The sequence below is a fragment of the Pristiophorus japonicus genome, chromosome 6 (genome assembly GCF_044704955.1).
Source record: "Pristiophorus japonicus isolate sPriJap1 chromosome 6, sPriJap1.hap1, whole genome shotgun sequence".
Taxonomy (NCBI): domain Eukaryota; kingdom Metazoa; phylum Chordata; class Chondrichthyes; family Pristiophoridae; genus Pristiophorus; species Pristiophorus japonicus.
Window position 1 is genome coordinate 5,137,489 of NC_091982.1, and position 13,107 is coordinate 5,150,595.

The 13,107-nt window shown below is 44.7% G+C and overlaps 1 protein-coding gene across 1 annotated transcript in view; it reads right to left on the bottom strand.

Moving 5' to 3' along the window:
* The window catches only part of LOC139265084 (rho GTPase-activating protein 6-like), a 202,526-nt gene that overhangs the window by 94,030 nt on the left and 95,389 nt on the right, over window positions 1-13,107 (bottom strand). Inside the window, exon 3 of the mRNA XM_070881975.1 lies at window positions 9,307-9,375. Within this exon, the coding sequence (XP_070738076.1) occupies window positions 9,307-9,375 (69 nt within the window). The remainder of the gene's footprint in view (window positions 1-9,306; window positions 9,376-13,107) is intronic.

The following is a 13,107-nucleotide window of genomic DNA, read 5'->3' on the forward strand; positions in this document are numbered from 1 at the left end:
AGAAGTAAAAGGCAGTTGGGCCCCAAGGCCTCAGCAACTGGCCAAGTTAACAGAGCATTGAAGTCGTGCCTGGGACAACACATTGCTCAAAGTTGTCCATATGTGAAGGCAGAGTGTTTCTTTTGCAAGAAAATAGGGCATCTTGCAAAGGAATGCTGATTGAAGAGCAAACCGACTTTCAATGCTACAAGTAGAAATCACCAGAGACTACACAGCATAGAAGAGAAGCAACAGGACAGGGAAGTTCTGGAGATACACGTCATCAGGAGCACGAGGGTATCTAACAATGATTCGCGATGTATTGTCATCCAAGTAGACGTTGCAGGAACCAGGATACCCATGGAAATCAACACTAGTGCATATCTCGACAAGTTGAGTGATTTTCCACTGGAGAAGTCAAAGATAGAGCTGCGAGGTTACTCACGAGAGCAAATTCCTATTGTAGGACGTATCACCGTACAGGTGAAATATAAGGATCATAACTGGGTCACGTTTGGTTGCTCAACCAATCTCTTCAGCTGCGACTGGCAGTTCATCAATGCATGAAAAATAGAACACTTCTTCCCTATTGGGTATAACTTGTGATGTGGATAGCAACCTAGACATAGCATCAGCATTATCATCTGACTTAGATACAACAATAATGGGTGTAGCCCAATTATTTAGATCTACCGTAGCGATAATGTTCTCAGTTTCTAGTCTTTTGAGTTCTTGCTCAACTTTCTCCTCGAATGCATATGGTACGGCATGTGGTCATACCATACGCACTGGGCTAGTGTCCTTCTACACTCTGACACTCACCTTGAAGAGCTTGCCTTTCAGAGCTTGCCTTGCTTAGTAGTGGCAGGAGACAAGCTTGCTTAATAGGTAGAAATTGGTTGGGATTACTGAAGCTGGGATGGAATGAGATTTTTTGTGTTGAAACGAGATTTGCATCGAAGGATGATGTCATCAAGCAGTATTCAAAAGTGTTCTGCAAAACAGTCAGTCCGAACCAAGACTTCAAGGTGAGTGTCAGAGTGTAGAAGGACGCTAGACCAGTGCGTATGGTATGACCACATGCCGTACCATATGCACGCGAGGAGAAAGTTGAGCAAGAACTCAAAAGACTAGAAACTGAGAACATTATCGCTACGGTAGATCTAAATAATTGGGCTACACCCATTATTGTTGTATCTAAGTCAGATGGTAATGCTGATGCTATGTCTAGGTTGCTATCCCCATCACAAGTTATACCCAATAGGGAAGAAGTGTTCTATTTTTCATACATTGATGAACTGCCAGTCACAGCTGAAGAGATTGGTTGAGCAACCAAACGTGACCCAGTTATGTCAAAGGTGAATGATTACATAGCAAATGGCTGGACAACCCAGGTACAGGTTGAACCTTCCTTATCCGGAACCCTTGGGACCTGGCCTGTTCTGAAGAAGGGATTTTTCCGGACAAGGGGTGATCACGTTAAATTGGATGGTACAGATACTGAGCAAGGGGATATCGGGGCTGGCTGGCTGGCTTGAGGCTGGGAGTGCGGCAGAGAGATCATGGAGAGGAGCGGTGGATCGCGGGGTCAAACCAGCGATTGCGGGAGTTGACAGCGAGGAAGGACTTCAATTTGTTCATATCGGAGTGGCCGGGAATGGTTCTGGATGAGGGGTGGTTTCGAATAAGGGAGTTCTGGATAAGGGAGATTCAGAGAAAGATATTCATCCATACTTCATTTATACGAACAAATTATCAATGGATAAAGATTGTGTCATGTGGGGTGCAAGAGTAGTTATCCCAAATAACTTCAGGTCCAAATTGTTAGGAAATCTTCATGACCAGCACCTGGGAATGTGCTTAACCAAGATTTTTGCACGCAGTTACTTATGGTTGCCAGGTTTAGATTAAGATATAGAGTACAGCGTCAGTAAGTGTACAACCTGTCAATCGGTAAGCAAGAAACCACCATCACAGGTCATCTGATAAGTTCCTGTTGGAGACATCTTGTAGTAATGTGTTTGTGATGTTGTAAAGAATATATCACAGAGGCAGTGCAATGAAGGTTTACTGGGATTCCTGGGAGTAAAGGGTTGTCCTATGAGGAGAGTTTGAGTAGATTGAGCCTATACTGTCTGGATTTTAGAATAATGAGAGTTGATCTCATTGAAATATTCAACATTCTGATGGGATTGACAGGTTAGATGCTAAGAGATTGTTTCCCCCGGATAGAGAGCCTAGAACTAGGGGTCATAGTCTCAGGATAAGGGGTCGGCCTTTTAAGACTGAGATGAGGAGGAATTTCTACACTCAGAGGTTTGTGAATCTTTGGAATTCTCTGTCCCATACAGCTGTGGATGCTCAATTGTTGAATATAATCAAGGCTGAGATAGATAGATTTTTGGATTCTAGAGGCATCAAGGGATATGGGGATAGGGCAGGATAGTGGAGTTGAGGTCGAAGATCAGCCATGATCTCACTGAATGGTGAGCAGGCTCGAGGGGTCGTATGGCCTACTCCTGCTCCTAATTCTTATGTTCTTATGTTAAATATGTGCCTCTATATATTGAATTTAATATATAACTAGTTGATTGCCCATGGTGTTGCATGTGAAAAGTCAGACAATATGTTGTTTGATGGTACACTGGAGAATGTGTCATGCTGCAGTAATGTAGAAATTAAAAAACAAAATGTAAGCAATTGCAAATTGGGATAAAATATCATATTAGAAGGTTTACATATAATTGTAGAGGCTTCAAAAATGAAATCCAAGTAAAAGTGAATGCACGTGAAATATATAAATTGTATAGTAAAAACATTTATAGATTTAATGAATATATACATAAAACCTGTGGAATATTTTTTCCGTAATGTGAACAAAGCATTTAATACATTTTGTAAGTGGTAGTTTGCATATATCAATGATACAATACAAGTATTAATAACATGTTACATTTGTGTGATTGTCACTTTCCCTGTTGAAGGTGTTAGTACATCATACTGGGAGTAACACTTACTTGATGGGGAGGTATGAAATATTAGGGAAGGAAAAAGGACAAAAAGGTGGGCTTTAAAAAGCCATTTCTTTGTTATTTAATAAGTGTAATATATTATGGGATGGCATAAGGTAGGATGGCCATGAAAGCTACCAGATTGTAGTAAAACTCCACCTGGTTCACCAGAGACCTGCCAAATGACCCGGTCGGGCCTACATGTGACTCTATTCCCACACTACGTGGTTGACCTTTAATGCCCTCATTAATAAATATTGCCTTGCCGAATTTGGCACAGGCCTCAGGTGTGCACGGACAAGCACATGGTCCAATCACTCGGCCAACTGGCTGCCCCTTTTGACCTCGAGCATCTCGGCATGGACCATGGCAGTCTGACCCAACTGGCACTAACATGGGCACTGGCAAAGTGGGTGGCAGAGACGCAGACACACTGTCATTCTGAGAGAGAACAACAGGTGTCTCTGCCATGGAGCCACAGTCACTTTCGGGCATTGCAGCTATGTCCTGGAGCCAAGCTCCTGGAATTAACCTACTTAGCGATCTCTTCCCGTTGGTGGCAGAGGGGTTGCCGGGAGGATTTTCTGCCCACCGGTGGAAATGGGATCTCCCTCCTCCTGTCCACCAACTGGACCAGGGCCTCCAACACTGCATCAGAAAACCTGGGTCCCCTCTCTGAACCTCAGCAGCCATTTTTTTCACTTCTGAAGTTTCCCTGCTGTCTGCAGCAAGAGTGCACCTCCCCTTTAAGGGGTGTTCTCCGCTTTCTCTGAAGCTCGATTACCCCCCCCCCCCCCCCCCCAACACAAATAGGCGCGCAGCCAATAAGCAACATTGGCATTTGCTGCAGTATTAATAGCAGAACAGAAGCACAGAATCTGAAAAACATATTCAACTCACACCCTATGCTCTTTTCAATAGGACACAGACTATTTATTTATTGACCGTGAAGGGGCTGAAAGAACAGTTGTTGGCTTGGAGAACTTCTAGGGCTTCATTTAGCCTTGGTCTGCTATTTCCTGGAGTATTGGTAATAGTCAGAAGAATGGAATGTTCTCTTTCCTTTTGTAATATAAAAAGGAGGAAAGAAGAGGGAACTCCAGCAAAAATCTGTTTATAATATTGATTTATGAGGTGTACGGCTGGAACATTAAGGTTGTATGCACGTCACTGTTGACCGCTAATGTATTATTTTATTGAAAATTTCATGGGGGGGATTACATTTAATTGAAGGCATTTCAGTGAAAAGGTTACCTGAGACATTTACAATGCATGATGAGAATCTTACACAACGTACATCACAAATTTGCAACCAGGTAATTTGAAGGGCAATATAAGTCTTTATATTCAACTGGAAAAATCTTCATTGATTGCAGCTGCTATACATGTTTTGAATAATTAATAAAACAGTTACTTCTCGTCTAATAGTGCCAACCAAGATTCCCCGATAAATCAGACTGCGCTGCAAAGCACGAGGGACTTATATTACCTTGGATGATATTTTCACAAGTGAGGATGAACAACACTAATAAGGGGCTGAAATTGGTGAAGGGCAAGGGACATCCAAGTGCCGTGCAAAGGACCGTGGATGGCTGCTGAGATACCTGACGGTACTCTGGGCGGCAAAAGAGGGACTTACGCCGTCAATCTGGGCGGCAGCCGGCGGGAGCTCCCATTCTCGACAGAAAAGGCATTTACCACCCGAGTGCCGCCGAGGATGGGGTCGGGCCCCAGGGAGGGTCAAAGAGCTGCAAATAAAAAGCTTTAAAAAAAAAAAAAAAACATCGGAAGACCTTCAGGGGACCCCCCATCAAGGTAAGTCGCTGTACAGAAAAAAAAATGTAAATTGTTTACTACTGTTTTTTCCGCTCTTCATACTCACCGTCGGGGATAGACCAGCCTCCTCGCAGCGGTCCGTCCCTGTTCTGGCGCCGACTCCCGCCTGCACCAATCTGGCATCTCGGCAGGTGGGAGGTCAGTTGTGCCACTTGGCCGTCCACCTGACGTCAGCGGGCGGTTCCTGGTGCTTCTCCCCTCCCCGCCCACTCCAGACCAAATTGAAACTGGCACTGGGCACAACTCGACGGCAGTGGGCAGCAGTTGGCGGCAGTGGGTGGCAAGGCCATCAATTTCAGCCCCCTAAGAACTTGAAGAGCTGGTTTAGTTCATTGCGACCAGAAATGTATCCTGCATGTACGTGTTACTTGGAGAAACAGACTCCCGATCAGGGATTTTTTGAAGGGGCAGCCCTTTTTTTCCCCAGTTTTATTCCTTCGCTCCTGAAGATGATGACTCATGCAGGGGTACCACCCCATGAGTTCCAGTCTTTCTCAAGTGCTTTGTCCAAGTGTGTGTCAATAAAATAACCTTGCAGACTATTTGGCCAGGAGAACATCACAGTAGGGGCTCGCTAAATAGTGATCAGGAGTGGGGATTATAGCTGATGTTTTCTTCTCCTCTTCCTCCTTCGGCCATTATCACGTTAACTGGATTTATCTGATTCAAGACACATGAAAGATTCTGTCTGGGGGCTCAGGGTGCCAAAATTGCCTCCTTTTTAAGGCCTGTTACCGCGGTAATGGGGTGGGAATGCCTTTCCGACTGGGGGCAGGCAGATGGCGCGACCCATCCGGAATTTCTGCCACGTCCCGTGTTTTCGCCCACCCGGCACTCTGACACGTTGTCAGCCACGCGCCAACACCTTGCCGACTGGCAGAGGCCCCTTTTCTGCCCTGCGGGGGAAATTGCCCTGCGGGAGCGCAGCCGCCGCTGGTCGGTGCCCCCAACAGCTTCACGCGACGGGTAGCTGCCAGTGACTGGGCGGATCATCCGCCCTTAAAGGGGAGGGCGCATCGCCGCAGCGGCCAATTTGTTTTATTTGTTGGCCAACTCTGCGCTTGGCCCGACAATGGCGGCTGCTGGTTCGGCCGGGCCACCAACAGGCAGCCTGGCACTCCTCTTTGGCGCTGGGCCGCTGGCCCGGCCGGAGCCTTCCCTGATGGCTCATTGGGTGCCAAGGAAGCTTCGCTAGGCCTTGCAGCGTCCCCTTTAAGTGAAGGGGAGGAACGTTGCTACGCGCCAGCGCAATGCGGCAGGTCGACATCGCGCTGACCTGCTCAGCGTGTCGCTGATGACACCGCTCGACTCCCATCGCTCCCGACTCTCTTGCACCACTCTGCCACCCCCAACACCGCCCCACTCATTTTTACGGTCAAAAGTGCCCAATGTCCCTCTATTCCCTGCCCCATCTATACTGGCGGTAATTCACCATTTAACTTGAATTATCCTTCCCAAACAGGGCGGAGGGCAATTGCGGCCCCCTGGTCTCTTCAGTTCTGTACTGGGCAGTGCAATTTACCCAGCAAGGACACCTTTTGAAGAGGGAGTCTCACAACCAGCACACCTTTTTAAAAAGCACTGGATGAGTTGGAGTTTATGCAGGCTATTGGGGAAAGCGTTAGAGAAGTTGAGACTAGAGGTGGCACAGACGGTCATATTGGTGATGGACTAGATGTGGTTTGAAGATCAGCTTAAGGTCTAACAGAGAACTGAGGTTGCACACTGTCATGTTCAGTTTGAGCAAGCAGTATGGAAAAGGAACCGGTCAAGGAGCTAAGGTTTCTGGTGAGAGGCAAACATGATGGTCTTATTCTTGCCAATTCTGAGTCGCAGAAAATTTTAGTTTATGCACAACTTGATGTTGGACAAGGAGTTGCATACAGCAACAATCAGAAAATTGAAGATGACGTTGAAGCTGGGTATCATCGATATCACACAAAAACTTCCAGACAACATAATTGAGGGACAGCATATAGAAGAGGAATAGTAGAGGGCCATGTTGGAACCATGTGAGCATGGCAAGAGAAACGATTGCAGGAAGTACACTGTCTGAATTAGGATCAGTCGGAATGGAACATATGTGAGCAGTGGCACAGAGGTGCACCAAGGACAAAACACAATGGACTAGGAATGGATGGGAATCAAATCTATGAAGAAGAGACTGAAGAAAGATAATGCACTGCAATTCAAGTCACAAATGATATTGTTGGTTTGTCATGGGCAGGATAGAAACCACAGTAAAAGGATTTGATCAAGGAATGGTGAGAGGAGGGCACACAGTTTCCGATCCCTCAACTACTAGAAACCATCTGGTTCTATCTACACTGTCCCATCCTTTCATAGCTTCAAACATTTCTGTCATATCGCCCCATAAGCTGTGTTATTCGAACAAAAATAACCCCATTTTTCAAATAACTACTCTAAATATGAATGTTTGTCTTGCATTTCTAAAATTGCAGACGATGAGTGGGATATCTTTTTACATAATCGTCTAACAGGATTGAACATTCCTGGTAGCCATTGATACAAGCTTAACTGTAAAAGGTTTATAAAAGAGAACAAGAGAAAAATATTTACACAGAGAAAGAAAGACTTGCATTAATATAGCGCCTTCCACAACCTCAGGTTATCCCAAAGTATTTTTACAGCCAATGAAGCAGTTTTGAAGTGTAGTTACTGTTGCAATGTAGCAAATGCAGTAGCCAATTTGTACACATCAAGATCCCACAAACAGCAGTGATATGATCAGATAATCCGGTTGAGGAATAAATATTGACCAGGACGCTGGGGAGAACTCCCCTGCTCTTCTTTGAAATAGTGCCATGCGATCTTTTACATCCACCTGGGAGAGCAGACAGGACCTCGGTTTAACATTTAACAAAGGAGGGAGAGAGAAAACGGGGAACAACAGAACAGTTAGCCTGACATTAGTAGTAGGGAAAGTGCTAGAATCTATTATTAAGGATGTGGTAACAGGGCACTTAGAAAATAATAAGGATGTCAACACGAATTATGAAAGAGAAATCATGTTGTAGTAGTAACTAGCAAAATAGAAAAGGAGGAACCAGTGGATGTGGTGTATTTGGATTTTCAGAAGGTTTTCGATAAGGTGTCACAAGAGGTTATTGAACAAAATTAGGGCTCAAGGGATTGGGGGTAATAAACTAGCATGGATTGAGGGTCGGTTAATGGACAGGATACAGAGAGTAGGAATAAATGGGTCATTTTCAGGTTGGCAGACTGTAACTAGTGGGGTACCGCAAGGATTAGTGCTTGGGCCTCAACTATTCACAATCTATATCAATGATGTGGATGAGGGGACCAAAAGTAATATATCCAAGTTTGCTGATGATACAAAGCTAGGTGGGAATGTAAATTGTGAGGAGGATGCAAAGAGGCTTCAAGGGGATATAGACAGCTAAGTGAGTGGGCAAGAACGTGGCAAATGGAATATAATGTGGAGAAATGTGAAGTTATCCACTTTGGTTAAAAAAAATAGAAAAGCAGAGTATTTTTTAAATGGTGGGAGATTGGGAAATGTTGATGTTCAGAGGGGCCTGGGTGTCCTTGTACACCAATCACTGAAAGTTAACATGCAGGTATAGAATTCTCTACCCCAGAGGACTGTGGAAGCTCAGTCGTTGAGCATATTCAAGACAGGGCTCAATAAATTTTTGGATATTAAGGGAACCAAGGAATAGTGCAGGCAAGTGGAGTTGAGGTAGACAATCAGCCATGATCTCATTGAATGGCAGAGCAGGCTAGAGGGGTCAAATGGCCTATGACTGCTCCTATTTCTTATGTTCTTAACATCCCATCTGAAAGATGACACCTCCAACAATGCAGTACTTCACTGGAGTGTCAGCCTAGATTTTGTCCTCAGGTTCCTGAGGCTGGGCTTGAACCCACAACCTTTTAACTCAGAGGCAAGAGTGCTACCACTGAGCCACAGCTGACACCAGTGAGAGTCATGAGGCTGTAGAATTCATTTCCACGGTTAGTGGTTGAGGCAGAAACTATGTTAACATTTAAGCTTAGGTTGGATAGATGGATGAAGGAAAAAGGGATAAAAGGGTATAAGGGTATTGGACCAGGGCAGGTAAATATGATTAGATCTATTTGCTTGCATGGAGGGCAACATCAACACAGCCTGGTTGGGCTGAATGGCTTGTTTCTATGTTGTAACCTCTCTGGTATAAAATGTTCCGTAATCCATGGTTAAAATTATCACTTAGCTGCTCAATTTGATATCTGGTTTGCTTCTGTTAGTGGAGAATAAAGATCCCACCTGTGCTCATCTCAAAGAGTAGGGTTTATTTGGATAAAACAGGCCATTTCATCCAAATCAGCCCTACTTCCTCCAGGGTCCAATTTAAACAGAGTTTGTAATCGACCCAGACGGCCCTAAATAGAAAGCTTTAGTTACGTGTTTGGACACCTGAACAAAATTGAGTGAAAATAGGAAAACTCTCCTTACCTTTATCTTTTTTTTCTTTGGAAAGGGAATCCTTTTTTCGACGAAAAGATTTCCTCCTTTTTGGCCCATCTGTAAAGATCGGATTTTATATATATTAGCAGCTGGAAGAATGTGAACAGCAGTGCAGGATGTGAGTAAGAGAAAGCACCTGGTCAGTTAGCTTCAATCGAGAAATTATTAAAACAGACTCTGGATGCATGAAGCAAGGAATCGGGAAACATTCGAAACAGAACAGTTTCACCTCGATGTTTAGAATTATGGAATTAAAAATTGTAGAACTTTCTCACACCCACAACACTCTATTAAAAAAAGCAGTTGCTCGAGCAGGGCTCCTGCCCAAGAACAAGCCTCACAATTAGAACCCCTACAAAAAAGGGACTTTCTCCATCAAGGTCATGTATAAAAGCAAGACATTTTTTGATTATATTTTTTTTTTCCAGCAGCTGTAAAATAACCATAGACTAGGCATCAAAAATGCCCCATAATTGTTTTGTTCCCTCCACACATATTGACCCTGAACATTGCACACATTTCCATTAGCTGAGTCAGCACATCCAGCTTTCCAATGTGTCACGACATATAGAGAAATGTGAATTTATCCACTTTCTGACAAATTTCTGACAGCAGATCAGCCAAACAGAGCACATATTTTTTTGTTTAAATCACAGCAACATGAAGACAGCCTGCTGAGCATAACTCTGTGACTCAACTGTTCCTTTAAATTTCATGTGTGTCTTTTGAGATTAGAGAGAAAATAACAAATAGAAAGAAACACAATCAAGATAAATGCAGCTGCCTTCAGATGGTCCAAACTCCTTCAGAAATCGGCAGTCTCTATTGCATTTCAGGATTTTGAACTAGAAGTGATAATGGAAGAGTGATATATGTCCAAGTCAGGATGGTGTGTGACTTTGGAGGGGAACATGGAGGAATGCTGTCCCCATGATATTGCTGCTCTTGTCCTTCACAGAGATCACAGGGAAGAATATTGATGAGCTGCTGCAGTGCATCCTGTAGATGGTACATACTGCAGCCACAGTGCACCAGTGACGGTGGGGGTAGATAGGAGTCCAGTGACAGTGGTGCAACCAGGCAAATCACTCTGTCCTGGATGGTTTTGAGGTGTTGTGGCTGCATCCATCTAGGTGAGTGGTGACTATTCCATCAGACTTCTAACTTGAGCTTTGTCAGTGGTGGAGACGCTTTGAGAGGTCAGAAGGTAAACCACTCATTGCATAGTATCGAACCTACGTCCTGCTCCCATAGCCACAGTGTCAATGTGGATAGTCTCATTAAGCTTCTGGTTAATGATAGCCACCGCCCCCCCCCCCCCATCCTAGATGTTGATAGCAAACATAGGAACATAGAAAGTAGGTGCAGGAGTAGGCCATTCGGTCCTTCGAGCCTGCACCACCATTCAGTTAGATGTAGTCCTTACTACTCGGGGGATCAAGGGGTATGGTGAGAAAGCAGGAATGGGGTACTGAAGTTGCATGTTCAGCCATGAACTCATTGAATGGCGGTGCAGGCTCGAAGGGCCGAATGGCCGAATGGCCTACTCCTGCATCTATTTTCTATGTTTCTATGTTTCTAATATGATCATGGCGATGCTACTGAAGCTTTGGGGAGATGGTTGGGCTTTTTCTTGTTGGAAGTAGGATACTTTTAGCACAGTGAGAATACAGGGAGAGGAAGAGCATATAAAACAGTATATTTGGAGCTATGGTGTACAAAGAGAAATACAACGACTTTGAAAATTGAATTTCAACTATCAAAATATCGATAAAACACACAACCAAAATGAAAGCTTTATTTTGCAAATGTTAATTATTGCATTTGGTGCCAGATGTGACAAAATAATATAGGAAAATCTTCCGGTCCCAATGCTGAAGCAACTGCGAACATCGTGTTTATCAACATTGTGCCTGGCTGACCCTATATGATTTTCTGAGGTGAACCCTAAGTAGCCAAGCACAGTGAGCTCCTGGACTCGGCTCGGCCTTTTACCCCACACCTCTCCACGGGCGGGCAAAGTGTGTGGCAGGAATTGTGCAGGTGATCATCCCTTAGAGGGCTGCAGGCAACATCGAAAGCAATGCAGCCACTTAAAGGTAACTGGCTGTTTGGAGGGCAAAAATGTATGGGCCTTTTCAAAGGATACATGGAGGAAAAGAAGTGGCTGACAAAAAAGCAAGGGACAGTTTGATTTAGCTTTGAAAAATAATAGTCTGAGATAAACTCAAATATAATCTATGAAAGTAGATTGGCTCTTTCCAAACAGATCATTTGCCATCTGTAATTGATTCAGAATGGAGGCATGCGAGATAAAGCTAGCAGAGTTAGTGAGAATGCTATCCTGCAGCGAGACGCTGCAGTCAAGGTCAACTTCTCACGACTGTAGATCGGCCTGTTTATTTCCAACTTACTTTGATGTCAGAGTGTCACTCTAACTAATAACAATCATATTTCCTACAGTTCTGGTTTGTGTTTATTCAGAAAATCCATGTGGAAGAGGCATTGGGGCTTGTCGGATGTGCTGTCCTTCAAATGAAACGTGAAGCTGAGGTCCCATCTGCTTCCTCAGGTGGACGTAAAAGATCAGTATTTAGAAGAAGAGCGAGGGGGGTTCTCTCTGGTGTCCTAGCCACGAGTTATCCCTCAGCCAACATCACTAAGACAGATGATCAGGGCATTATTACATTGCTGTTTGTGAGACCTTGCTGTGTGCAAATTGCAGCAGTGACTACATTTCAAAGGTACTTCATTGGCTGTAAAGCGCTTTGAGAGGTCACAAGGTCATGAAATGCACTTTATAAATGCATGTCTTTCTTCTTTGTTCCTTTCTAAAGAGAATCTAGAGCCAATGACAGTTCAGGAGTAGAGAAAGTGTTCGGGAAGGATTTCACAGAAGAACCAGGTGCAAGATTGGGCTGGGAGCCAGGCTTGCTGGGAGCGGGAAAAGCAGGAGTGGGGTGCCCCAAGCAGATGTGTGAGCAGCAAAGCAACAAGTGGCCGTCAGGAGCGGGTGGGAGACTGCTCGACACCCAGTGAAGCTGACAATTTTGTTTTAATCCTTCTGTAAGCCTGAGGGAAGAGGGAGAGGGACCAGGGCTGTGACGGGCATGAGGCACTGGGAGTAGGCCTGTGAGGAAGTCAATCACATCAAGAATTCCGCCTTCACAGTGACCTGGCAGGCCGGACCACCTACGCTTTGTGGAACCCACCTGATTGTCATTCCATTGAAGTCAGTAGAATGAAAATCAGGTGAGTTCGATAAACAGCAGACAATCCGCCTTGCAGATTCAAGCCGAGAGTGAAGGCGGAAATCTATTCCATGTGGGGGAGAGCTGAATGGATGGAGAACCAACAATTCATGCTTCTAAAAAAAAATTAAATTTTAGAATGATGACGTGTAGAAAGAGGTACATTTTTAAATATTTTGGTGTAGAGGACATTAAATATCCAATACATATTTATAGAAACAAATGGAGCGACAAGCAAGAAGTGATGCCAGGGGATCAGATGCCACCTGGTCTGAAAGGGATGCATTTCACTACTTCAATTTTACAATTAAACTGGGAATTCCTATCAGAGCATCACCTACTGGCATCACAGAGAAACGCAACAGGTAAGTGTGGACTTATAGCGGCAGAAATTCCCCTGTTCTATGCCTCCCGTTAGCGCCTCGGTGGGGGGCGGAGGGGCGGATGGGCGCTACCGTCTCTAGCAAAATTGTGCGGGAGTTAGCGGAAGCACAAATGCAGCCGCACTGCGCCCCTGCTGGTCGCACCGTGGGCCGCT